This window comes from Cervus elaphus, chromosome 22 (assembly GCF_910594005.1).
Source record: "Cervus elaphus chromosome 22, mCerEla1.1, whole genome shotgun sequence".
NCBI classification, from domain to species: Eukaryota; Metazoa; Chordata; class Mammalia; order Artiodactyla; family Cervidae; genus Cervus; species Cervus elaphus.
Genome location: NC_057836.1, coordinates 24,459,543 through 24,485,897, shown reverse-complemented (window position 1 = coordinate 24,485,897; position 26,355 = coordinate 24,459,543). Strand labels below are relative to the sequence as shown.

Here is a 26,355-nt window from a genome sequence, read left to right as displayed (position 1 = left end):
CGTCCTTGCTATCTACCCACCAGATGCCAATTGCACCTTCCCTCCTCCCCCTATTGTGACAACGAAATATGTCTCCAGACATTGCCAAATGGATGGAAAAATCACTCCAGTTGAGAAACATGGCCCTGTATTGAAACAGACTGAAAAGTAGAGAGGATCTGGAACTCTGAATGGAGCTGGGCAAGATGCAGTGGTGGAGACCTCAGCTAAAATGTATGACTTTTGTTTCTTTACCTGAGTGACTATTGTGGGTCAATAGTCCACAAGTTATTTTTTTCCAAAAAAATAGAACTTTGTTCTCACTTAACTCATTTTAATGTAGAGCCCATTCCTCCTTGTGGCAAGAAATGTGACCACAGTTATTTGAATAAGAACAAAATAATTTATCATTGAGACTAAGTCAGTTCAAAATAGGCTTCCCAGGTGGCCCTAGTGGGAAAGAACCCGCCTGCCAATGCAGGAGACATAAGAGACGTGAGTTTAACCCTGGGTTGGGAAGATCCCCGAGAGGAAGGCAACGCACTCCAGTATTCTTGCCTAGAGATTCCCATGAACAGAGGGTCACAAAGAATCAGACTTGACTGAGCACGCACACACAAGAAGTTCAGAATATTACACTCCTGTCCCAAACACTTGTCTCCAGAATGGACTGGTTATACTCAGGCATCATTGAGGGAGGGGAGATGTTTAAGTAGTGATTGTCTGTCTTGTGTCTTTCTCTGGAGCATCTACTGAAGTGGAAGGATCTCGTTGAGTCTTTAGCTTGGGTGTTTCCCCACCTGACATCAGATGAGGATTCCAAGGTCTCCCTGGTCTCCAGTTGTACAATCAATGCCATTGAGGCTGTGGTGGTCACCCCAAATATTAGTCCTCTGCCCTGAGGAGGTTCATCAGCTCCCAATGTCCTCTTATTTCACCCTAGACCAGACAAGAGCAACTTTGGCTGTCCCCTAAAACTCAAGGTGGGTGCAGGGTTGGCTTCATTTAGCTCATGAACCCAGACAATCCAGGAAGCCATCTCTGTTTCCCCAGGCAAGCTTGGAGGGGAAACTTCAGGGCTCTTGCTTCTAAGCAACTAAATCAAGTCACCCAGCATACCTGTAGTTTCTGCATTCCATTCCCCTGAAGTATGAGGCCAGGGCAGAGGGTCTCTTCCCCGTCACCCACATACCTGTCTAGCTTTATTGCTGTTCTCTCCCTCTATTTTAGAGGTGATAGGAAAGGGATCAACTTGATAGAGGAATATGGCAGCATAAGATATATATAAATAAAAGTTAAATACAATTCTTAAGTTAAAAAAAAACTTACAAATAATTTGAAGGAAACGGCCTCATGAAGTTTGTTGAAGTCAAGGACCATTAAAGATTTCAAAGGATTTTAATGTTCTTTGCCTAACAGGCAATAAAACTCTATTCCCGTCTTGTCAGTTTCAGTGCTGGAAGCTGTTAGATAAAGGATATCTAGATTTTTACTGTGCCGGGGGCCCAATTCCCATTTTTGAAAGCTGAGTCATGTCCTGCTTACAGTGCTGAACTCTGGGTCAACAAAAGCCTCAGGCTTCCCATGTGGCGCAAGTGGTAGGGAACTCACCAGATAATGCAGGGGACTCAGGAGATTTAAGTTCAATCCTTGGGTCAGGAAGATTACCTGGAGTAGGAAATGGCAATCCATTACAATATTCTTGCTTGGAAAATTCCATAGACAGAGAAGCCTGGCAGGCTACAGTCCATGGGGTCACAAAGAATTGAACGAGACTCAGCACAGCACAGCACAGCAGAAAAAGCATCAAATGAAAACCAGAATCAGACTTTGGGTAAGCTTCCAGTCCAGAGAGTGCATGGGGCTCACAGTTAGTTGGACCTACGTTGCTCTAAATTTAGAGCAAATGGCAGACAAAAAGTGCAGCAAGAGAGCTTCGTGGTATTGTATATAGCTGGTCCCCAAACAGGGTTGAACAACCCTTGAACAAGAAATGGAGCAGAAAACAAAGAGGGGGAGTACGGATCTTCAGGGCCCTTGTCCTTGGAACACTGTAAATATGCTTAAGGAAAAACTTGAAGAATTTTTTTTTTTTGCTTTGTAATCAGTATATTAAAGAGACATTCATACATTTCAAGAATTGTTTAAATTCTGATACCCAGATTTGAACCTGTGAACATATGACTTTAAACATACAATTAAAGCTATTCATCATAATTTGCTATACTACCAACATTAAATGACAGTTACTCTGGAGCACAAGTTAAATGGTTTAAAGTAAGCCTGTAACATACCTACAAAAACACCTTCCTAGCTCATACATGCAAATTACTTCTCCATGTAAAGGTCTTATCACTCTAACCTCTAAGTTTCCCTGCTCCAGAAGTCACTACTCTAAGGCTTACTGTCCAAGGAGAAGGAGAAAAAAAAAGTAACAAGGACCAGTAGCTATATATATTAATAAAAGACGACACAGCAGAAGAGAATGCAATTCTACAAGTGCAAGCCCTCAAGAAGTAGCATGTTATGATAAACCCCGTCTTTAGAAAGGTATCGTTTCTATCACTGATACCACAGGCTAAATTAAATTGTACAGTATGCCATCTTCAAGTAACAGTTGAGGCAATAGAATAAATACAGAAGCATCACAACGAATCCCACTTAATACAACTATACAGACCAACACTTCTCTACAAATTAAGTTCTTTGTCTGACTGCCAGTTAAATACAATTTTTTTTCTTTTTTCTTTTTTTCCATTTATTTTTATCAGTTGGAGGCTAATTACTTTACAATATTGTAGTGGGTTTTATCATACATTGGCATGAATCAGCCATGGAGTTACATGTATTCCCCATCCCGATCCCCGCTCCCACCTCCCTCTCTACCCGATCCCTCTGGGTCTTCCCAGTGCACCAGGCCCAAGCACTTGTCTCATGCATCCAACCTGGGCTGGTGATCTGTTTCACCATAGATAATATACATGTTTTGATGCTGTTCTCTCGAAACATCCCACCCTCACCTTCTCCCACAGAGTTCAAAAGTCTGTTCTGTATTTCTGTGTCTCTTTTTCTGTTTTGCCTATAGGGTTATCATTACTGTCTTTCTAAATTCCATATATATGTGTTAGTATGCTGTAATGTTCTTTATCTTTCTGGCTTACTTCACTCTGTATAATGGGCTCCAGTTTCATCCATCTCATTAGAACTGATTCAAATGAATTCTTTTTAATGGCTGAGTAATATTCCATGGTATATATGTACCATAGCTTCCTTATCCATTCGTCTGCTGATGGGCGTCTAGGTTGCTTCCATGTCCTGGCTATTATAAGCAGTGCTGCAATGAACATTGGGGTGCACGTGTCTCTTTCAGATATGGTTTCCTCGATGTGTATGCCCAGAAGTGGTATTGCTGGGTCATATGGCAGTTCTATTTCCAGTTTTTTAAGAAATCTCCACACTGTTCTCCATAGTGGCTGTACTAGTTTGCATTCCCACCAACAGTGTAAAAGGGTTCCCTTTTCTCCACATCCTCTCCAGCATTTATTGCTTGTAGACTTTTGGATAGCAGCCATCCTGACTGGCGTGTAATGGTACCTCATTGTGCTTTTGATTTGCATTTCTCTGATAATGAGTGATGTTGAGCATCTTTTCATGTGTTTGTTAGCCATCTGTATGTCTTCTTTGGAGAAGTGTCTGTTTAGTTCTTTGGCCCATTTTTTGATTGGGTCATTTATTTTTCTGGAATTGAGCTGCAGGAGTTGCTTGTATATTTTTGAGATTAATCCTTTGTCTGTTGCTTCATTTGCTATTATTTTCTCCCAATCTGAGGGCTGTCTTTTCACCTTGCTTATAGTTTCCTTTGTTGTGCAAAAGCTTTTAAGTTTCATTAGGTCCCATTTGTTTAGTTTTGCTTTTATTTCCAATATTCTGGGAGGTGGGTCATAGAGGATCCTGCTGTGATTCATGTCGGAGAGTGTTTTGCCTATGTTCTCCTCTAGGAGTTTTATAGTTTCTGGTCTTACATTTAGATCTTTAATCCATTTTGAGTTTATTTTTGTGTATGGTGTTAGAAAGTGTTCTAGTTTCATTCTTTTACAAGTGGTTGACCAGTTTTCCCAGCACCACTTGTTAAAGAGGTTGTCTTTTTTCCATTGTATATCCTTGCCTCCTTTGTCAAAGATAAGGTGTCCATAGGTTCGTGGATTTATCTCTGGGCTTTCTATTCTGTTCCATTGGTCTATATTTCTGTCTTTGTGCCAGTACCATACTGTCTTGATGACTGTGGCTTTGTAGTAGAGTCTGAAGTCAGGCAGGTTGATTCCTCCAGTTCCATTCTTCTTTCTCAAGATTACTTTGGCTATTCGAGGTTTTTTGTATTTCCATACAAATTGTGAAATTATTTGTTCTAGTTCTGTGAAAAATACCGTTGGTAGCTTAATAGGGATTGCATTGAATCTACAGATTGCTTTGGGTAGTATAGCCATTTTGACAATATTGATTCTTCCAATCCATGAACACAGTATGTTTCTCCATCTGTTTGTGTCCTCTTTGATTTCTTTCATCAGTGTTTTATAGTTTTCTATGTATAGGTCTTTTGTTTCTTTAGGTAGATATACTCCTAAGTGTTTTATTCTTTTTGTTGCAATGGTGAATTGTATTGTTTCCTTAATTTCTCTTTCTGTTTTTTCATTGTTAGTGTATAGGAGTGCAAGGGATTTCTGTGTGTTAATTTTATATCCTGCAACTTTACTATATTCGCTGATTAGCTCTAGTAATTTTCTGGTAGAGTCTTTAGGGTTTTCTATGTAGAGGATCATGTCATCTGCAAACAGTGAGAGTTTCACTTCTTCTTTTCCTATCTGGATTCCTTTTACTTCTTTTTCTGCTCTGATTGCTGTGGCCAAAACTTCCAACACTATGTTCAATAGTAGTGGTGAGAGTGGGCACCCTTGTCTTGTTCCTGATTTCAGGGGAAATGCTTTCAATTTTTCACCATTGAGGGTAATGCTTGCTGTGGGTTTGTCATATATAGCTTTTATTATGTTGAGGTATGTTCCTTCTATTCCTGCTTTCTGGAGAGTTTTAATCATAAATGGGTGTTGAATTTTGTCAAAGGCTTTCTCTGCATCTATTGAGATCATCATATGGTTTTTATCTTTCAATTTTTTAATGTGGTGTATTACATTGATTGATTTGCAGATATTAAAGAATCCTTGCATTCCTGGGATAAAGCCCACTTGGTCATGGTGTATGATTTTTTTAATATGTTGTTGGATTCTGTTTGCTAGAATTTTGTTAAGGATTTTTGCATGTATGTTCATCAGTGATATTGGCCTGTAGTTTTCTTTTTTTGTGGCATCTTTGTCTGGTTTCGGAATTAGGGTGATGGTGGCCTCATAGAATGAGTTTGGAAGTTTACCTTCTTCTGCAATTTTCTGGAAGAGTTTGAGTAAGATAGGTGTTAGCTCTTCTCTAAATTTTTGGTAGAATTCAGCTGTGAAGCCACCTGGTCCTGGGCTTTTGTTTGCTGGAAGATTTCTGATTACAGTTTCGATTTCCTTGCTTGTGATGGGTCTGTTAAGATCCTCTATTTCTTCCTGGTTCAGTTTTGGAAAGTGTTACTTTTCTAAGAATTTGTCCATTTCTTCCAAGTTGTCCATTTTATTGGCATAGAGCTGCTGGTAGTAGTCTCTTATGATCCTTTGTATTTCAGTGTTGTCTGTTGTGATCTCTCCATTTTCATTTCTAATTTTGTTAATTTGGTTCTTCTCTCTTTGTTTCTTAATGAGTCTTGCTAATGGTTTGTCAATTTTGTTTATTTTTTCAAAAAAACAGCTTTTAGCTTTGTTGATTTTTGCTATGGTCTCTTTAGTTTCTTTTGCATTTATTTCTGCCCTAATTTTTAAGATTTCTTTCCTTCTACTAACCCTAGGGTTCTTCATTTCTTCCTTCTCTAGTTGCTTTAGGTGTAGAGTCAGGTTATTTATTTGACTTTTTTCTTGTTTCTTGATGTAAGCCTGTAATGCTGTGAACCTTCCCCTTAGCACTGCTTTTACAGTGTCCCATAGGTTTGGGGTTGTTGTGTTTTCATTTTCATTCATTTCTATGCATTTTTTGATTTCTTCTATGATTTGTTGGTTATTCAGAAGCGTGTTATTTAGCCTCCATATGTTTGAATTTTTAACAATTTTTTTCCTGTAATTGAGATCTAATCTTACTGCACTGTGGTCAGAAAAGATGATTGGAATGATTTCAATTTTTTTTAATTTACCAAGACGAGATTTATGGCCCAGGATGTGATCTATTCTGGAGAAGGTTCTGTGTGCACTTGAGAAAAAGGTGAAGTTGATTGTTTTGGGGTGAAATGTCCTATAGATATCAATTAGGTCTAGCTGGTCCATTGTGTCATTTAAGGTTTGTGTTTCCTTGTTAATTTTCTGTTTAGTTGATCTATCCATAGTTGTGAGTGGGGTATTAAAGTCTCCCACTATTATTGTTACTATTAATTTCCTCTTTCATACTCGTTAGTGTTTGCCTTACATATTGCAGTGCTCCTATGTTGGGTGCATATATATTTATAATTGTTATATCTTCTTCTTGGATTGATCCTTTGATCATTATGTAGTGTCCTTCTTTGTCTCTTTTCACATCCTTTATTTGAAAGTCTATTTTATCTGATATGAGTATTGCGACTCCTGCTTTCTTTTGTTCTCCTTTTGCATGAAATATTTTTTTCCAGCCCTTCACTTTTAGTCTGTATGTGTCTCTTGTTTTGAGGTGGGTCTCTTGTAGACAGCATATATAGGGGTCTTGTTTTTGTATTCATTCAGCCAGTCTTTGTCTTTTGGTTGGGGCATTCAACCCATTTACATTTAAGGTAATTATTGATAGGTATGGTCCCATTGCCATTTACTTTGTTGTTTTGGGTTCACGTTTATACAACCTTTCTGTTTCCTGTCTAGAGAAGATCCTTTAGCATTTGTTGAAAAGTTGGATTGGTGGTGCTGAATTCTCTCAGCTTTTGCTTGTCTGTAAAGCTTTTGAATTCTCCTTCATATCTGAATGAGATCCTTGCTGGGTACAGTAATCTAGGTTGTAGGTTATTCTCTTTCATTACTTTAAGTATGTCCTGCCATTCCCTTCTGGCCTAGAGGGTTTCTATTGATAGATCAGCTGTTATCCTTATGGGAATCCCTTTGTGTGTTATTTGTTGTTTCTCCCTTGCTGCTTTTAATATTTGTTCTTTGTGTTTGATCTTTGTTAATTTGATTAATATGTGTCTTGGGGTGTTTCGCCTTGGGTTTATCCTGTTTGGGACTCTCTGGGTTTCTTGGACTTGGGTGGCTATTTCCTTCCCCATTTTAGGGAAGTTTTCAGCTATTATCTCCTCGAGTATTTTCTCATGGCCTTTCTTTTTGTCGTCTTCTTCTGGGACTCCTATGATTCGAATGTTGGGGCATTTCACATTGTCCCAGAGGTCCCTGAGGTTGTCCTCATTTCTTTTGATCCTTTTTTCTTTTTTCCTCTCTGCTTCATTTATTTCCACCATTTTATCTTCTACCTCACTTATCCTATCTTCTGCCTCCGTTATTCTACTCTTGGTTCCCTCCAGAGTGTTTTTGATCCCATTTATTGCATTATTCATTTTTAATTGACTCTTTTTTATTTCTTCTAGGTCTTTATTAAACATTTCTTGCATCTTCTCAATCTTTGTCTCCAGGCTATTTATCTGTAACTCCATTTTGTTTTCAAGATTTTGGATCATTTTTATTATCATTATTCTAAATTCTTTTTCAGGTAGATTCCCTATCTCCTCCTCTTTTGTTTGACTTGGTGGGCATTTTTCATGTTCCTTTACCTGTTGGGTATTTCTCTGCCTTTTCATCTTGTTTAGATTGCTGTGTCTGGAGTGGGCTTTCTGTATTCTGGAGGTCTGTGGTTCCTTTTTATTGTGGAGGTTTCACCCAGTGGATGGGGTTGGACAATTGGCTTGTCAAGGTTTCCTGGTTAGAGAAGCTTGCGTCGGTGTTCTGGTGCATGGAACTAGATTTCTTCTCTCTGGAGTGCAATGGAATGCCCAGTAATGAGTTTTGAGATGGGCCTATGTGTTAGGTGTGACTTTGGGTAGCCTGTATGTTGATGCTCAGGGCTATGTTCCTGCATTGCTGAAGAATTTGCGTGGTATGTCTTGCTCTGAAACTTACTGGCTCTTGGGTGGTGGTTGGTTTCAGTGTAGGTATGGAGGCTTTTGGGTGTTCTCTTATTACTTAATGTTCCATGTAGTCAGGAGTTTTCTGGTGTTCTCAGGTTTTGGGCTTAAGTCTCCTGCCTCTGGATTTCAGTTTTATTCTTCCAGTAGTCTCAAGACTTCTCCAACTATACAGCACTGGTAATAAAACTTCTAGGTTAATGGTGAAAAGATTCTCCACTGTGAGGGACACCCAGAGAGGTTCACAGAGTTACATGAAAAAGAGGAGAGGGAGGAGGGAGATACAGATGAGCAGGAAGAGAAAAAGGGGACTCAAGAGGAGAGAGACAGATCTACGCAGTTGTCTGTTCCCAGAGTTTCTCTGTAGCCCAGACACACACAAAGATTCACAGAATTAGATTGGGAAGAGAAGGGGAAAGGAGGAAATAGAGGTGTTCTGAGGTAGAAAACAGAGAGTCAAAAGTGGGAGAGAGTAATCAACACACTCCTGAGTAAAAATGGGAACTGAATATTGGATTCTTAAATGTCCAAAATTTATATCATGTACTGAAAAACAAAGATTAAAAATCTAGAGTAGAGGTTAGACTCTTAAAAATACAATATTAAAAACAAAAACAAAAAATTTTAGAAATATATATGAAGTTCGGTTTAAAAATGGGGCTTCTCTCTCTTTTTTTTTTTTGCAAGGTTATAGTGAAATGAAAATGAAAATTAAGGAGTAGTAGAGGAGTAATAGAGAACTTTAAAAGAAAATAAGAGAAAGAAAAAAGAAAAAAAACAAGAAAAAAAATTTTTTTCCTAATTAAAAAAATCATAAAAATCTATGAAAATGAAAGTTAAGGAGTAATGGGGGAGTAATAGGGAATTTTAAAAGAAAATAAAAGAGAAAAAAATAAAAGAGAAAAGAAAAGAAAAAAAAAGGTAAAAATATATCTAGGAATTTCTCTGGAGCTGTTGCGGTCAGTGTGGGTTCAGTTCAGTTTCGGATAGCTCCTCATTCCAGCTTACACTTCTCAATGTCTATAGGCCCCTTCCGGTGTAGTCTGTGTTATCTACAGTGATTTTAATCTGTTGCACCAGTCCCTTCTGAAGCGGTTCCCTTTGTTTATTTGGCTTTTGTTTGCCGGTCTCTTCAGTGCCTAATTTCTGCCCTGACACAGGGGGGCCGAGGTGGTCTCTTGTTCAGGTTCGCTAGTTCCGTCACACTGCGGGGAGGGGCAAGCACTGCTTTCCCCGTCTACGCTGCTCAGGCTCCTGGCTGCTCTATATGGAGCGTGCCCAGCGCTGCCCGCAGTTCCAGCCCTCGGGTGTTCCACAAAAGCATGGACTCGGCTGCACCTGTGTTTTGTGCCTTCCCCGGCCCAAGCAGCTCAGGCAGCCAGGAGCTTGAGGGGCGCACTCTCCCCAGGTGCGTGCACCTTCTCCCCTTCGCGGCCCCAGCCCCAGTCCCCACCTGCGCCAGTCGGGTGCGTGCGCCCTGTGTCTAGCCGCGACCCTCCCGGCAGATGTCGACCATCCAGAATCTCAGGAGGTCTTTGGTTAGAAACTGGAGGCCTGTTTGCAGTGTGGTAGGGGATGCGGTCCTTGGAGCCGATCCTGCCCCTTTCCCCTCCCCCCTGCCTCCTGCCTCCGGCGGGGCTGGGCCGTCTGCAGCCGGCTAGCTCCTCTGGACTTGCTCGGTCCCTTTGTTCTGCGAACGGCCGGCAGTGTGTTCGGGCCGGTTAATTTTCTCTCTCTCTTTTGCTGTCCCACAGTTTAAGTTGGTAACTCACAAAAGCTCCCTCCGATTGCCCTCAGGGCACTCAGGCCTGGTCCTTACCCCTAAGCAATGCCGCCCGCTCCTCTCCGTTCCGCCACTTGCTGGTGGCGGATGCGGGCGTCTGGGGTACTTTTCTGGTGGGAGTTGCTTTTAGGCACTTAATCTGTGGGTATTATTTATTTTTCCTCCCAGTTAGGTTGCCCTCCGAGATTCAAAAACTTCCCCCAGACCCGCCAGTGAGAGGGTTTCCCGGTGTTTGGAAACTTCCTCTATTAAGACTCCCTTCCCTGGACGGGTCTCTGTCCCTAGCTCTTTTGTCTCTCTTTTTATCTTTTATATTTTGTCCTACCTCCTTTCGAAGACAATGGGCTGCTTTTCTGGGCGCCTGATGTCCTCAGCTAGCAATCAGAAGTTGTTTTGTGAAGTTTGCTCTGTGTTCCATTGTTCTTTCGATGAATTTGTAGGGGAGAAAGTGGTCTCCCCATCCTACTCCTCAGCCATCTTGGCTCCTCCCCCCTAAGTATAGTTTTAATTTCATAGCTTAACAATTAAGGGTCATACCCTGAAGTCAATACATATACCTGGCATTTCAGTCTAAGCTATTCCATGTACATAGCTGAAATCAATTACAAAGTATGGCCTGACAAATGCTAGGGGAAATTTTTTAAAGTAGTTTTTACAAGTATTAAACTTATCTTGCACCCTGAAGTCATCATACATACAGGGCAAAGTCAGAGCTTTTATATTCAAGTTTATTCTTCATTTAACTTTTAAAACACTAGTATAGTTGAATGTGAAAACAAAAACAAGTAGTGAGCATATTATGATTATAGTCCCTCACTTAATCACTACTGCAAATAAAACACCAGCAGTGAGTGTTATTCACGGGCCCTACTAAGAGGTCTGACACTGAACACCACCCCTAGGATGATATTCATCATCCTCATATGCTTCTCCACTGTAATGGTGCCATCGTTCCTGATTTGGATCAAAGTCCACTAATTCTACCTGGTCCATTTCATCAGTCTCTTCTACCTCCTTCCTCTCAGGCAGAAGTTTTTCCAGGAAGGAGAGTTTATCAGGAGCGAGAAAGCCATTCTCAGGAAAGTTTACCTTAAATTCAATGGTTAGGCAACCCTTTTCATATGGCCCATGATAAACTGGCATGCCTTCATTTAGCACACACTTGATATCTACATGCTTAACAATCTCACCTGGATGAGAAGTGATGACTATGATTCAGTTGTCAAGAGTAGACATTGGCTTCTGGAAGCCACACAATGCCTCAGTCAACTGTATGGCCATACACATGAAAAGTTCTTCTCCTCATCAAGTGAAAACAGCATGATCCTTCTGATCTAAAACAATGATAATATCTCCTGGCTCCAGTCCTGGTTCTCGGTCTCCTTCACCATGGAATGTTACCTTCTGGCCATCTTTCACGCCTTTGTCTATATGAACTTCTAGAATTTTCTTTTCTCAAACTATCTTCCTTCCATTGCAGCTTTTACATCTATCTTTAGGGCTGATCCGCTCCCCATGGCCCTGGCACTCCATGCAGACAGACTGAATTTGCTGAACCATGCTAGGTCTTATTTGATGAATTCTTATTTGCATTCCAGTGGACTGGGACAGTATTCTGCCACTCCTTTCTTACCACTTCGGCCTTCACATTTGTCACAGATCACATTCTTTTGCAGAGCTAGTTTTCTTGTTGCACCATTGTATAAATTCTCCTAAGGTTACTATAAGTTGATGCACAACGTTTTTAGCCTCTCTCTCTCTGTATCCTGCCTCCTCCTCTGAATAACATATCAAAGATGTCCATGGGGAAGCCAAAACCACCACCTGCTCCACCTTCTTTAATTGCCTGTTCTCCTCCTTTGTCTTATGATTCTCTTTTCTTTGCATCAGAGAGCACTTCATAAGCTTGAGAAATCCGTTTAAATTTCTCACCTTCATTTGGAGTCTTATCAGGGTGGTACTTCAAGGCTGGTTTCCTGTAAGCCTGTTTCAATTCTTCTTGGGTGGCATTGGGTTTGACCCCCAAGACGTCATAGTAAGTGGTCTTTTTCACCATTTTCACCTGCCAATGAGCAGGCCGATGCCAGTGTGGGGGAGTGGGGAGGAGCGCGTTGCTGTGCGCGGCTGGGGCAGCCACAGCTCCTCCATCTCTCACTGGGCCCTTGCCTTTGGAATAAACACTTTAAATATGCTTAAGGTACTCTAAGTTACAAATGAAGGAAAACTTGAAGAATTAGTGGAGCAAGAAGGAAGAATAAGAAGACAAGTAGATATTTTATAAGAACTTGTTTGAAATATCATAAATGAAAATTAGGGAAATTAATTTTTTAAATATCAATAAGTGGGCAAACCTTAGCCGAGATAAAGTCAGAGAAATAATTTCTGAATCAAACACTGGTATTGAGGGATTTACATGGTACACTGCCCAGAGAAAGGGGTAAAAATAACGAGAGAGCTGTTATTAAATAGAGAGATTTGATTAAGTAACTCCAACATATGTCTATCAGAAGCCCCGGGGGGTGGGGGGGAGAAAAAACTGGAGGAATTTCAAATAAGGAGGAGTTAACAGGGTAGTAGTTGAGAATTGATCAAAATTGAAAAAGACATGAAGGGAATTCCCTATGGCCTTGTGGTTAGGATCCCAGGCTTTCACTGCCATGGCCCAAGTTCAGTTCCTGCTCAGGGAACTGAGATCCTGCAACTCCCCCAGTGCAGCCAAAACAAAGAAAAAAAAGGGGGGGGGGGGAAACACTTTCAGAGTTCCCTGGCAGTCCAGTGGTTAGGATTTGACACTTTCACTGCCATGGGCCCAGGTTCAATTCCCTGGTCAGGGACCTAAGATCCCACAAGGTACGTAGTGCAGCAAAAAGACAACAAATAAACAATGGAGTCCTTGGTTAGAAGACACAGCCTATTAAATTGCTACAACCCAGAGGGTGAAACTACAGAGAACTGAGGTTAAAGGGAAATTTTTAAAAACTATCAGCAAGAAAAACAGTGATTACCAAGGAATCTCAGCTTGACTGATAGCATATTTCTCATTAGCAACAATAGAGCCAGAAGATATGTCTTTGTGACTCCATGGACTATTCAGTCCACGGAATTCTCCAAGCCAGAATACTGGAGTGGGTAGCTTTTCCCTTCTCCAGGCAATCTTCCCAACCCAGGGATCAAACCCAGGTCTCCTGCATTGCAGATAGATTCTTTACCAACTGAGCCACAAGGGAAGCCCAAGAATACTGGAGTGGATAGCCTATCTCTTCTCCAGAGGATCTTCCCGACCCAGTAATTGAACAGGGGTCTCCTGCATTGCAGGCGGATTCTTTATCAACTGAGCTATCAGGGAAGTCCAATATTTTAAAAGTACTAAGGAAAAATAAAACTAGAGTTTTAAAACCATTTCAATTACCCAAGAGCAAGGGCAAAACAAGGATATTTTTAGATAAATAAAATATTTCACCATGCCCAGACTTCTATTTACCTTTTGATATTATAGGACACACACTGACAAGAATAGCAGGAGGGAATATTTGGGATATAAGGAACAATTGTTAACACAAGAAAGAAAGAAATTAATAAGATTTAATTGTAAAACTTCAAAAAAATTAATAATTTTTTTAATTGAAAAGGTAAAACTAAATCTTCGAACAATAACATGATGGATGATGTCAGTGGGTAGGTAAAGCTTGCTAAGATGTGTATGTTTGGAGGAGGAGAGAAACATAAAATTCATTTAGATTTTATATGGGAATTCCCTGGCAATCCAGTGGTAGACTCTGTGCTTCCATTGCAGGGGGCACGGGTTGCTCACTGGTCAGGGAACTAAGATCTCATCTGCCACTTTGTGCAGCCAAAAACAAACAAACAAAAAAATTCTTAGATTTTATAATAAAATGCATAGTTATGAATGTTTAAAAAATTTTTAACGATGGTTGCCCTCAGGATGGACATAGAGCTGACCCTTGAACAATGCTGGGGTTAGAGGCATTGGTACACCCATCCCCAACCCTATGCAATCAAAAACCCTCATGTAGACTTATAATTGGCCCTCCATATTTAAAGAGTGTATATATATTTTTTAATCCACATCTAAGTGGACCCTTGTAGTACAAACACATGTTGTTTAAGAGTCAGTTGTACATTTTATAGCTTTTAAATTAGCAGGAAGCTAAAAGAAGGATAATAAAATGTTATCTAATGGGGAAAATATAAAAGAATGACAAAGAAAGGGATGGTAATTGGAAAACAGGACAGATTATAAAAATAAATGCAAGTATATTAAAATCACAATAGATGTAAAAGGATTATTCTCATCAATTAAAAAATGTTCAATTGAGGAGATGTTGTTCAAGGACACTAACTTGCCACCAGTAGGTAAATAAGTCCTAGAGATCTAAGGCACAACATAGTGGTTGTAGTCAACCATCCTGTATTATAAATTTCAGAGTTGCTAAGAGATTAGATCTTAACTGTTCTCATCACAAAAAATGAAATTATAATTATGTACCATGATAGAGGTGTTAACTAATATGATGGTGGCAATCATACTGTAACAGATAAATGCATCAAACCATTACACAATGTTATATGTCAAGTATAGCTCACCAGAAATGCTTACTGTATATCATGTGAGGAACATTTAATTTTTAAAATAAGTTTTAAAGAAGCTCAAATAGTCAATAATCCTGAGGGGAATGGAAATTAAAACAACATATCATTTCAAATACATCAAATTGTTGAAAATTTGAAAGTGTGACTGTGCCAAGTGTTGGTGAAGCCATGGAGCAAAGAGAAATCTAACATGTAGTTCAGAAGAATGTAATTTGGTACAATCGCTATGGAGAACAATTTGGCAATATCTATAACTCTAGGTATATAGAATATTCACCCCAGCATTTTTATATATATGTGTGTGTGTGTATATATGTATCCTAGAAAAACAAATGTGTAAAAAAAGATATTTACAAGAATGTTTGAAGTTGTATTATAATAGTGAAAAATTAAAAACCAGTTAAATGTTTATCATAGGACTGCATAAATGAATTTTTACATAGTCATAGCATGGAATACCATCAGCACATGAAAACAATAAATTTAAGCTGATAATAGCATAGATAATTCTTTTAAAATGTCATATGGAGGGGTGGGAGGTGTGAAGAAGGCTCAAGAGGGAGGGGATGTGTGTATACCTATCACTGATTCATGCTGATATATGGCAGAAACAAACACAATATTGTAAAGCAATTATCCTCCAACTAAAACATTTAAAAAAAGAATTGACCATGTCATTTAGACTACATACAGAATAAATTATATTAATGTAATTTAATACTATAGATTTCTATTAAATAAATATTATGACACTAAATGCAAAAAAATTAAAAAATATCATGTGGAAACAAACAAGTTAGGTAGATAGTATGATCTTATTTACTTATTTATATATGCTCTGAAACATGATAAATATTGCTATACAGTTTAGTTCAGTCGCTCAGCCATGTCCAACTCTTTGCAACCCCATGAATTGCAGCACACCAGGCTTCCCTGTCCATCACCAACTCCCAGCGCTTGCTCAAACTCATGTCCAGCAAGTTGGGGTGCCATCCAGCCATCTCATCCTCTGTTGTCCCCTTCTCCTCCTGCCTTCTTTCTTTCCCAGCATCAGGGTCTTTTCCAGTGAGTCAGTTCTTCGCATCAGGTGGCCAAAGTATTGGAGCTTCAGCTTCAGCATCAGTTCTTCCAATGAATATTCAGGACTGATTTCCATTACAATTGACTGGTTGGATCTCCTTGCAGTCCAAGGGACTCTCAAGAGTCTTCTCCAACACCACAGTTCAAAAGCATCAATTCTTTGGCATTCAGTTTTCTTTATGGTTCAACTCTTACATCCATACATGACTACTGGAAAAACAATAGCTTTGACTCGATGGACCTTTGTCAGCTAACTAATGTCTCTGCTTTTTAATATAATGTCTAGGTTTGTCATAGCATTTCTTCTAAGGAGCAAGCATCTTTTAATTTCATGGCTGCAATCACCATCTGCAGTGATTTTGGAGCCCCCAAAAATAAAATCCCTCACTGTTTCCATTGTTTCCCCATCTATTTGCCATTGAAGTGATGGGACTGGATGCCATGATCTTAGTTTTTTGAATGTTGAGTTTTACGCCAGCTTTTTCACTCTCCTCTTTCACTTTCACCAAGAGGCTCTTTTAATTCTTCTTCACTTTCTGCCATAAGGGTGGTATCATCTGCGTATCTGAGGTTATTGGTATTTCTCCCTGAAATCTTGATTCCAGCTTGTGCTTCATCCAGCCTAGCATTTCGCATGATGTACTCTGCATATAAGTCAAATAAGCAGGGTGACAATATACAGCCTTAATGTACTCCCTTCCCAATTTGGAACAAGTCTGTTGTTTCATGTCCAGTTCTAACTGTTGCTTCTTGACCTGCATACAGGTTTCTCATGAGGCAGGTAAGGTGGTCTGGTATTCCCATCTCTAAGAATTTTCCACAATTTGTTGTGATGCACACAGTCAAAGGCTTTCGTGTAGTCAATAAAGTAGAAGTAAATGTTTTTCTGGAACTCTCTTGCTTTTTCAATGATCCAACAGACGTTGGCAATTTGAGCACTGGTTCCTCTGCCTTTTCTGAAACCAGCTTAAACATCTGGAAGTTCACAGTTCATGTACTGTTGAAGCCTGGCCTGGAGAATTTTGAGCATTACCTTACTAGCATGTGAGATGAGTGCAATTGTGTGGTAGTTTGAGCATTCTTTGTCATTGCCTTTCTTTGGGTTTGGAATGAAAACGGACCTTTTCCAGTCCTGTGGCCACTGCTGGGTTTTCCAAATTTTCTGGCATATTGAGTGAAGATCTTTGACAGCATCATCTTTTAGGATTCAAAATAGCTCAACTGGAATTCCATCACCTCCACTAGCTTTGTTCATAGTAATGCTTCCTAAGGCCTACTTGACTTCGCATTCCAGGATGTCTGGCTCTAGGTGAGTGATCACACCATTGTGGTTATCTGGGTCATGAAGATCTTTTTTGTATAGTTCTTCTGTGTATTCTTGCCACCTCTTCTGAATATCTTCTGCTTCTGTTAGGCCCATACCATTTCTGTCCTTTATTGTGCCCATCTTTGCATGAAATGTTCCCTTGGTATCTCTAATTTTCTTGAAGAGATCTCTAGTCTTTCCCATTCTATTGTTTTTGTCTGTTTCTTTGCATTAATCAGTTAGGAAGGCTTTTTTATCTCTCCTTGCTATTCTTTGGAACCCCACAGTCAGTCTCTCCCATCAGGAAGCTTCCATAAGCCTCTTAACCTTATCCATCAGAGGCAGATAGAATGCAAACCACAGTCACAGAAAACTAACCAAACTGATCACATGGATCATAGCCTTGTCTAACTCAATGAAACTATGAGCATGCCGTGTAGGGCCACCCAAGATGGATGGGTCATGCTGGAGAGTTCTGACAAAACGTCCACCGGAGAAGGAGAAGTGAATGGCAAACCACTCCAGTATTCTTGCCTTGAGAACAAAAAGATATGACACTGAAAGATGAACTCCCCAAGTCAGAAGGTGCCCAATATGCTACTGGAGAAGAGTGGAGAAATAATTCCAGAAAGAATGAAGAGATGGAGCCAAAGCAAAAACAGCGCCCAGTTGTGGATGTGACTGGTGATGAAAGTAAAGTACAATGCTGTAAAAAACAATATTGCATAGGAACCTGGAATGTTAGATCCATGAATCAAGGCGAATTGGAAGTGGTCAAATAGGAGATGGCAAGAATGAACATTGACATTTTAGGTCATGGACTAGAATGGGTGAATTTAATTCTGGTGACCATTATATCTACTACTATGGGCAAGAATCCCTTAGAAGAAATGGAGTAACCCTCATAGTCAACAGAAGACTCTGAAATGCAGTACTTGGGTGCAATGCTCTACATTATCTATGATTAAATATTTAAATATATATATGGTATTAAAATGTGTATGAGAATAATAAATACTGATTTAAGATTGCAGTTGCCTCTAGGGAGAAGGGAGGACAATTAATGTCAGCACTTCAACTCTAGCTTATGTTTTATATCTTTTTTAAAAATATGAAACAAATATAGTAAAATATAATGAATGATTTAATATAGTTGACTGGTGGATACTTGGGTGTTCGTTATATTCTATGCTTTTCTATACATTGAAAATATTTCCAATTTTAAATTGTGTGTTTGATTTATTAAAAAAGATAGGGAAGGTTTGCAATAGGGAACATCTCAGTTAGCCAAAATAACAAGTAATTTACTGTGATGGGAAAATCCCAGAAGAAAAATGGAAATGTAACGATTTTCATCTCTCGTTTCAGGCACATAGATGACCACTTCACAAACCTCTACCCACAGCTGATCAAGAAACGCTCCATGTTGAATAAAGTGCAGGACTTTTTAATGTATGTATGATTAGCATTCCTCTTCTCATTGTTACTGAGGCTTCAGGGATCGAATCTGTCATTCCAAACAGCCATTTTTCCTTCACCAATTTCTTTTCTGTCTCTAAGGCAGGACTCCGGAGTGGTTCTTGTAGTTAAGTGTAGCACCTTTTGATAATAGCATAAAAACTGGTTGCAGACAAATGCCTTCTAATTTATGCCCTTTGAGAGGTCAGGTTAATATATCACATTATCAGCTGCAATGCAGCTAGAGGAAGCCTCACAGGACAAGACAGGCAAAACCAAACCCCTGGATCCCTTCCACCTGGGGACTCCTCTCCTTCAGAAACCCCCCTCCTCCCTCTCTAAGGTGCTTCCTTTTTATGGACCTGGACTCATCCTAGCTGGGGAGGTAGTGCACATCTTAAGTTATAAGTCCTAACATCCTTTGAGAATATTTTTATTTTAGTAAAGCTTTCTGGAGACTAATAATTCTCAATATTCAAAATTTGTTTTATATTTGTGGGGATGACAGACTGAGACTAATTTGGGGATAGAAGAGCTCTTGGTTTGGCCCTCTAAAATATATACCTAGCAACCTGTTTGTCAGATGTGAAGGTCCTTCAGAGCATCTAGGCTAGATCTCGTGAAGCAGTGATATTGTGTTTTTAAACTGATCTGGAGATAGCCTGAACAAATCAGAAACTGCTTTTAGTATACAAAGTGATGTCAACTTATCTTGCATAAAGTGCAGACAACTAAAACATGAGAGAGAATGAAAGGAGTATAAAACAACAACAAAAAGACTTTTATAGGACAGTCATTGAGGCAGTTATTGCCAAAAACTGGAATAGAACAAACCATAAACTATGAAAATGATCTGAGAGAAATATAAGCAAATACAAACCACTTGTCCTTAAGAGCTTTTTTTTTTCCTGCTTAACTTTACCACTTATATCTAACAAAAGTAAGTTAATCAACTTGTCACTATGGATTTAGTGAAAACATTATAATATTATATGAGATGCATTTGAATAGTCTGTCCTCAACTTTCTTAGGTCTCAATATCACAGATAAATAAATCACAGATAAATAAATAAATATCACATCTGTGTTTCTAGATAGTTCTAGGTAAAGCATGCAGAGTTATAAAGAGTCATAGTCCTTGGGGCTTCCCTGGTGGCTCAGATGGCAAAGAATCTGTCTGCAGCACGGGATACTTGGGTTCAATCCCTGGGTCAGGAAGATCCCCTGGAAAAGGGAATGGCTATCTACTTTAGTATTCTTGCCTGGAGAAATCCATGGACAGAGAAGCCTGGCAGGCTGCAGTCCATGGGGTCATAGAGACTTGGACATGACTGTCCGACTAACATGTTCACTTTCATAGTCCTTGGGAGAAATTAAAAAGCATTTAGGATTTGCCCTAATATCTTTTCAAAATTACTGGAATGTTACAAGAGCCAGAATTTAAATTATACTAGCCTTTGTGTGTGCTTAGTCGCTCAGTCGTGTCTGATTCTTTGGGACCCCATGGACTGTAGCCCGCCAGCCTCCTCCATTCATGGGGATTCTCCAGGCAAGAATACTGGAGTGGGTTGCCATGCCCTCCTCCAGGGGATCTTCCCAACCCAGGGATCAAACCCAGGTCTCCCACATTGCAGGCAGATTCTTTACCATCTGAGACACCAGGGAAGCCCCTATACTAGCATAAGTATCTGAATATATAATCTTTAAATGCTTGGGTTTAATTTGGCTTTGGATGAACAACCCTAGAGACCACTAGTACAAATCTAATTTGTCTTCCAGGAAGCAAGATCAATGGACCCGGGAGAACATCAAATATTACAAGGATGACCCATTTTGGAAACACGCAGGCTATGTTATGGCACAAATGGATGGGCTGTATTCAGGGGCAACAAAGAGAGCTATATTAGAAGGAACAAAGGTAAGATTTCTAAAAAGCCACTCAGGATTTATGTGGTATGGCAAGAATACTGAAAATGGTCTTTAAAATTACATTCCAACTAAGGAGAAGATCAAATTAGGACTAAAAAATAAATTTTTTGCATAGAAGTACAGTCTTATCTATCTCATTACTAGAACCTGACTCAATGTTGGACGCAAAATCCAAGCTTAATACACAAATAAACCAGCTTGTTTCTGCATCCTGTCAGTCTTGTTCATGTGCCCTGGGTCAGGTTAAAGTCTGATATGAATGTACTGGCTATTTGATTAACCTTCTAAAGCTAGAGTTTTAGACAATATGATAAAGAAAAATGTATAAGTTTTTAAAAGTGTGCAAGTACTATGCTTTCCATCCTCCTCAGCACATGCACACACATACACAAACACACACACAACCCAGGCTCACATGTCAGAGTTTTTTCTGAAAAGTTTACTGAAGCATTGAGGATAGAAAGGTACTCTTTAATATACTTACAAAAACTAGGAAGATTTTATTTCCTGGGGGTAATATATATAACCACACACACACGTGCACGCACACACACTGGACAGAATATATAAAATAACAGTTTATAGAAAATAGGTGCAAAAAGTATTGTTAATCACATGAGCTTGGCCTTGGTAATAAAATTAGAAATGCAAATTAAAACCATACTGAGAAACGCTTGTTGTTTAGTCACTAAGTTGTGTCCAATCCCTTTGTGAGCCCATGGACTGTAGTCCGCCAGACTCCTCTGTCCATGGGACTTCCCAGGCAAGAATATTGGAGTGCGTTGCCATTTCCTTCTCCAGAGGAATCTTCCCGACCCAGGGCTCGAACCCACGTCTCCTGCATTGGCAGGTGGATTCTTTACCACTGAGCCACCTGGAAAGCCATACTGAGAAATATTTTCTCACTTATCAATTTGGCAGAAATTCCAATGTGTGAGAGTGTACTGTGTTGATGAGGTAATAAGGGGAAAAAGACATTTTCCTAAAAGACTGGTGGGAATACAAAATGGCATATCTGCTATGGACAGTTTGGCACCCAGCACCAAAATCACATACTCATTTATCCTCTGACGCAGGATCTCCAGAATTATCACAAAGGTTCACTGGCGACAATAGAAGCCTATTCACTGCAGATAATTTACAGTAGTGAAAAGACTGAAAACGGCCAAAGACATGGAAGACTGGTTGTACGAATGATGTGGCTGTAAACAGGAATGAGGTGTATCTCCATATACTGCTATGGACTGACCTTCAGAATCTGTTATTAAGTGTAAAAAGTAAAGACCAGTGTATATCGTGTGCTGCCTTCTGCATAAGAAATTGAGATAGATAGATAATAGATGATTGATAGATATGTGATAGATAGATAGATAATAGATGATAGATAGATAGATGATAGATTTACTCATATTTTCAAGGAGAAAAGCAATGAAAGTGTAAACCAATAACTAAAAGATAAATGAAAGGAGAGTGGAGGGAGCAGAAATGAAAGCTACATTTCTCTGGATGTAAACTGCTTTTTTACATTTGACTTTGAAACCATGTAAATGCTGTTCATACTTAACAAAATTTTTTAAAGCAAAGCAACTCCTGAGACCTGAAAATGCATGCACACAAATATACTTAGTGGTATATCAAGTTCATCGTATAACCATATGGGCAACAGTTAAATGACGTCAAAACAGAGTTATTGAACTTCCCTGGTGATCCAGTGGTTGGGACTCCACACTTTCAGTGCAGGGGACATGAGTTCGGTCCTCAGTCAGGAAACTAGGATCCCACATGCCACACAGCATGGCCAAAACAAAAGAGCAAAAAACAATTATCCTCAAAAAGCAGGGCATCCTCCATGGAACAGATGCTAAGGATAAAAAAATCACCAAAACAAAAATAGACAGCCTTGACTTGTAATCTTACTTTAGTAAAAATATTGATATTGCTATTTTGAAGTCTGATAGAATTTGATAGATGAAGATAAAGTAAAGAAGTATATTAGATAAAAAGATTTTCAGCACAAGAGAAGTTAATGAAGTAAACACGCTGTGTATTTTTTAATTAACATATAGGTAGGAAATCATTACTTTTAACTTCCTTAATAAAAAAAAAAAATGTACAATTTCCTTTCTTTGTCCCTTGAAAAAGCCTAGAAGTAATGACAATAGCCTTGACCCAGTAGCATTTAGTCTTCCCCAGGAGGATATGGTCTATCTTAAACAAGACATAGAAGCACTAGCCATGAAGAAAAAGATTGGGAAATTTGACTAATTAAAATAAGAATTTCTTTTTATCAAAAGAAAATATAGAGACTGAAAAGATAAGCTGCAAACCAAGGGAAGATATTTACAATACATTTAACTAACAAAGGATTTGTATCTAAAATACATAATGTCAACAAATTTTTAAAAAGAACATACCCAGTAGAAAAATGGGTAACGGGCACAAAACATCAACAGGAACTTCACAGAAGAGGAAATACAAATGGCCAATAAACATGTGAAGAAATGCACGATTTCAAGAAAATGCATCATAAAGCCACAATGAAATCCTATTACACACCAGAATTGGGAAATCCCAACCACTGTTGGTGTAAGTAAACTCATACAACCACTTTGGAAAAGGATTGGACATTACTTGAAACATTTGAGGTTAATACATATTCTACAACCTGGCGGATCCACTCCAAGATTAGATACAGTCTTGAACATGGGGTCCACATATGTAAAAGTTCACAGCACCATAGTTTACCGTGAACTGTAAACATCTCAAATGTTTATCCTAAGTATATTGTGATACCATATGTTCATGTAATGGGATACCATATAAGAATGAAAATGAATGAACCATTTGCACACTATCAACATTGATCAATATAAAAAAATAATTTTGAGCAAAATAATGCACATGATATGATTCTATTTATCCATATTCTAAACCAGGCAAAGTTTTAAAAATATATTGCCTAGGGATTTATACATAGATGATAAAATGATAGGAAAGCAAGTAATGAACAACATGAAATTTAGCAGAGTGGTTACTGCTGGTGGGGAACAGAAATGAGATTGGTGACTTTCTAAGGCACAGCTAGTATTCTATTTAAAATATTTTATTTTTTAACTGGGATGCAGGTACATAGTTTATTTTTATTATTTTTTTCTTAAAATGTGCATATACATCTTCATTCTTTCATATGTATGATATCATTCTTGATTTTTAAAATAAAGGCAAAAAATTTAAAGGCAAATTACAAACTGAAAAAATCGTGCAATTCATATCAGACTTAAGGAGCTCTTAAAAGCAGATAAAAAAGAATAACCTAGTAGAAAAATAAAGCATGCTAACAGTTCACAAAAAGTAAATCCAAAGATTCTTAAATATATACTTAGCCGTACTAATAAATGTCAAGATAAACTAGTGAGGGGACTTCCCTGGCAGTCTAGTGGCGAAGACTTCGTCTTCCAGTGCAGGGGAGTTCCATCCCTGGTTGGGGAACTAAGATCCCACATGCCTCATGGCCAAAACAAAAAACAACACATAAAACAGAAGCAATATTATAACAAAGTCAATAAAGACTTTGAAAATAGTCTACCTTAAATGTAGCTACCAGATACTGTTTTTTCCTTATCAAATTGGAAATAAACTAATTGTTTAATTCTTTGTTGAGGCTGTAATAGTATAATTGAAGGAAGCCCTGTGAAGATAATATGGAAATATCTATTAAAATCAAAATCATCTCTAGAAAGGTATTCTACACAAAGTTACACACATAGAAAATAATGTGTCCAAGGCTGATTATTGGAAGATTGTCTTTAATAGTAAAAGACTAGAAAACCACCTGAAAGTCCACCAATAAAATACTGATTTAAAACATTATAATGCATTCATTCATTAACATACTGTTTAAAATAATGAGGAAGATTTTTACATCCAATATGGAAAGGTCCCCAAGATACCAAAAGATATGAAGAGGAAAAAAAAAATCAAGGTGAAAAGAAGCACATAAAATATACTGTCATTTATGTTTAAAAAAATGTATTTGTAAGGCATTTTTAAAAAGATTCCCTGGAGGAGGGCATGGCAACCCATTCCAGTATTCTTGCCTGGAGACTCCCCATGGGCAGAGGAGCCTGGTAGGCTATGGTCCATAGGGTTGCAGAGTAGTACACGACTAAAGCGACTTAGCACATACAAGGCATTTTTAAAAGTCTAGAGAGAGACGCTAGAAACCAGTTCAAGTGGTAAGCTGGAGACAGGATTGAGGTTTGAGCAGAGAAGAGGAGTGGAAAGAATTTCCACTATAGATCTTATGACAGCCCACTCCAGTGTTCTTTCCCGAGAAGTCCCATGGACAGGGAAGCCTGGCAGGCTACAGTCCACAGGGTCCCAGAGTCAGACATGACTGGGCATGCACATATGTATGTATGTATCACTCGTGCCAAGACTGAAAAAACTTGCGGTAGAGAAATGCAAGCAGAGTGCTTTGTTTGTTTTCCTCTCCCAGGACCCACTCCTCAAATCTGTGGATAACAGGCTAAAACGTCTTGTAAACTATAAAGTAATAAAAATTATTTTATAAAGAACAAAAAAATCTAGGTATCTGTTACATGAGGGACTCTTCACAAAGGAATGATGTAGTGGATACCTAACAAGGGGAACCCTCCCGATAGAAAATGACATGTGATAGTAACAAATCAATGTTAAGTGCAGTCTTTGTCTTTCCCCAGCCCATCACCCTGTTCCAGATTCAGTTCCTGAATGCTATTGGAGACCTGCTGGATCTGATTCCCTCACTTTCTCCCACAAAAAACTCCAGCCTGAAGTTTTTTAAGAGATGGGACATGGGACATTGCTCTGCCCTTATTAAGGTGAGTAGCCTTTCTCATTGTCCTTCTTCTGGTCCGTGGAGATTCTTTCTATATGTCACCCAAACATGGCATCTCATCAGCCCTGCTGTAGTTACATATCACCTCATGGGTTCCTCTGTCATGGAAGTTAAGAACTGGAAGGAACTGATAGAGGGAATTGGATGTACATGATGTTTTCTCTGTTTGGACGCTAGTGGTAAAGAACCCACCTGCCAATGCAGGAGACTCAAGAGATGTTGGTTCGATCCCTGAGTCAGGAGGATCCCCTGGAGGAGGAGCTGGCAGCCCACTTCAGTATTCTTGCCTGGAGAATCCCATGGACAGAGGACCCTGGCAGGCTACAGTCCATGGGATCACAAAGACTCAGACACCACTGAAGCCACTTAGCATGCACACAGCACTTCTATTTCTTCCATCATTTTTCTCATGCTGTATGTACCTGCCACTCCTACACTCTAGAATCTTCCATTTTGGAAGCTAGGACAGAATCTGTCTTGTGTACATTAAAGGTTAATTTTCCACTACCAAATATAGCAATAAACACCTCAATAGATGTAATCCTTGTACATTTCCCACATTTGCAGTCAGTTATCTGTTTACTTCACTGTGATTCTGGCTATAGGTTCTTCCTGGATTTGAGAACATCTTTTTTGCTCACTCAAGCTGGTACACATATGCAGCCATGCTCAGGATATATAAACACTGGGACTTCAACATCGTTGATAAAGACACCAGCAGCAGTCGCCTCTCTTTCAGCAGTTACCCAGGTAACTAAATTTAGAGGGACATCTCAGTACTTTGAGTCCTATTTCAGGATAAAACCTTGGTGATTCAGAGTAACTGGAGTGGATTAAGAAATGTTTAGTGATTAACATATATTAATGAAAACTGGTTTTTAGAGTGCTGTTTGAAGAACTATAACTCTATTATTTTTACTTAAAGTAGTATGTCATAAACTATGCTAAGAGGGTTGCCAAAAATTGGCAACTTCTACAAATGCCAACTGAGTATTTATTAAGTACAAGTCACTTTCTGAGGCTCTGCAGTGGACACAAAGATGAGCAAGAAAGATCCTGATTGCAGTTTCTCCTTGAGAGCCTGTCTCCAGTACTCTTTTATATGATTTTTTTTTTAGTCG

At 39.0% G+C, this 26,355-nt stretch overlaps 1 protein-coding gene and 1 pseudogene across 1 annotated transcript in view; one reads left to right on the top strand and one right to left on the bottom strand.

Moving 5' to 3' along the window:
- Positions 1–26,355, top strand: part of PLBD1 (phospholipase B domain containing 1) — an 86,546-nt gene that overhangs the window by 29,737 nt on the left and 30,454 nt on the right. The window contains exons 3-6 of the mRNA XM_043882377.1: positions 18,337–18,420; positions 20,206–20,344; positions 25,077–25,217; positions 25,840–25,984. Coding sequence (XP_043738312.1) covers positions 18,337–18,420; positions 20,206–20,344; positions 25,077–25,217; positions 25,840–25,984 — 509 coding nt within the window. The remainder of the gene's footprint in view (positions 1–18,336; positions 18,421–20,205; positions 20,345–25,076; positions 25,218–25,839; positions 25,985–26,355) is intronic.
- LOC122680727 lies at positions 10,842–12,027 on the bottom strand (annotated as a pseudogene).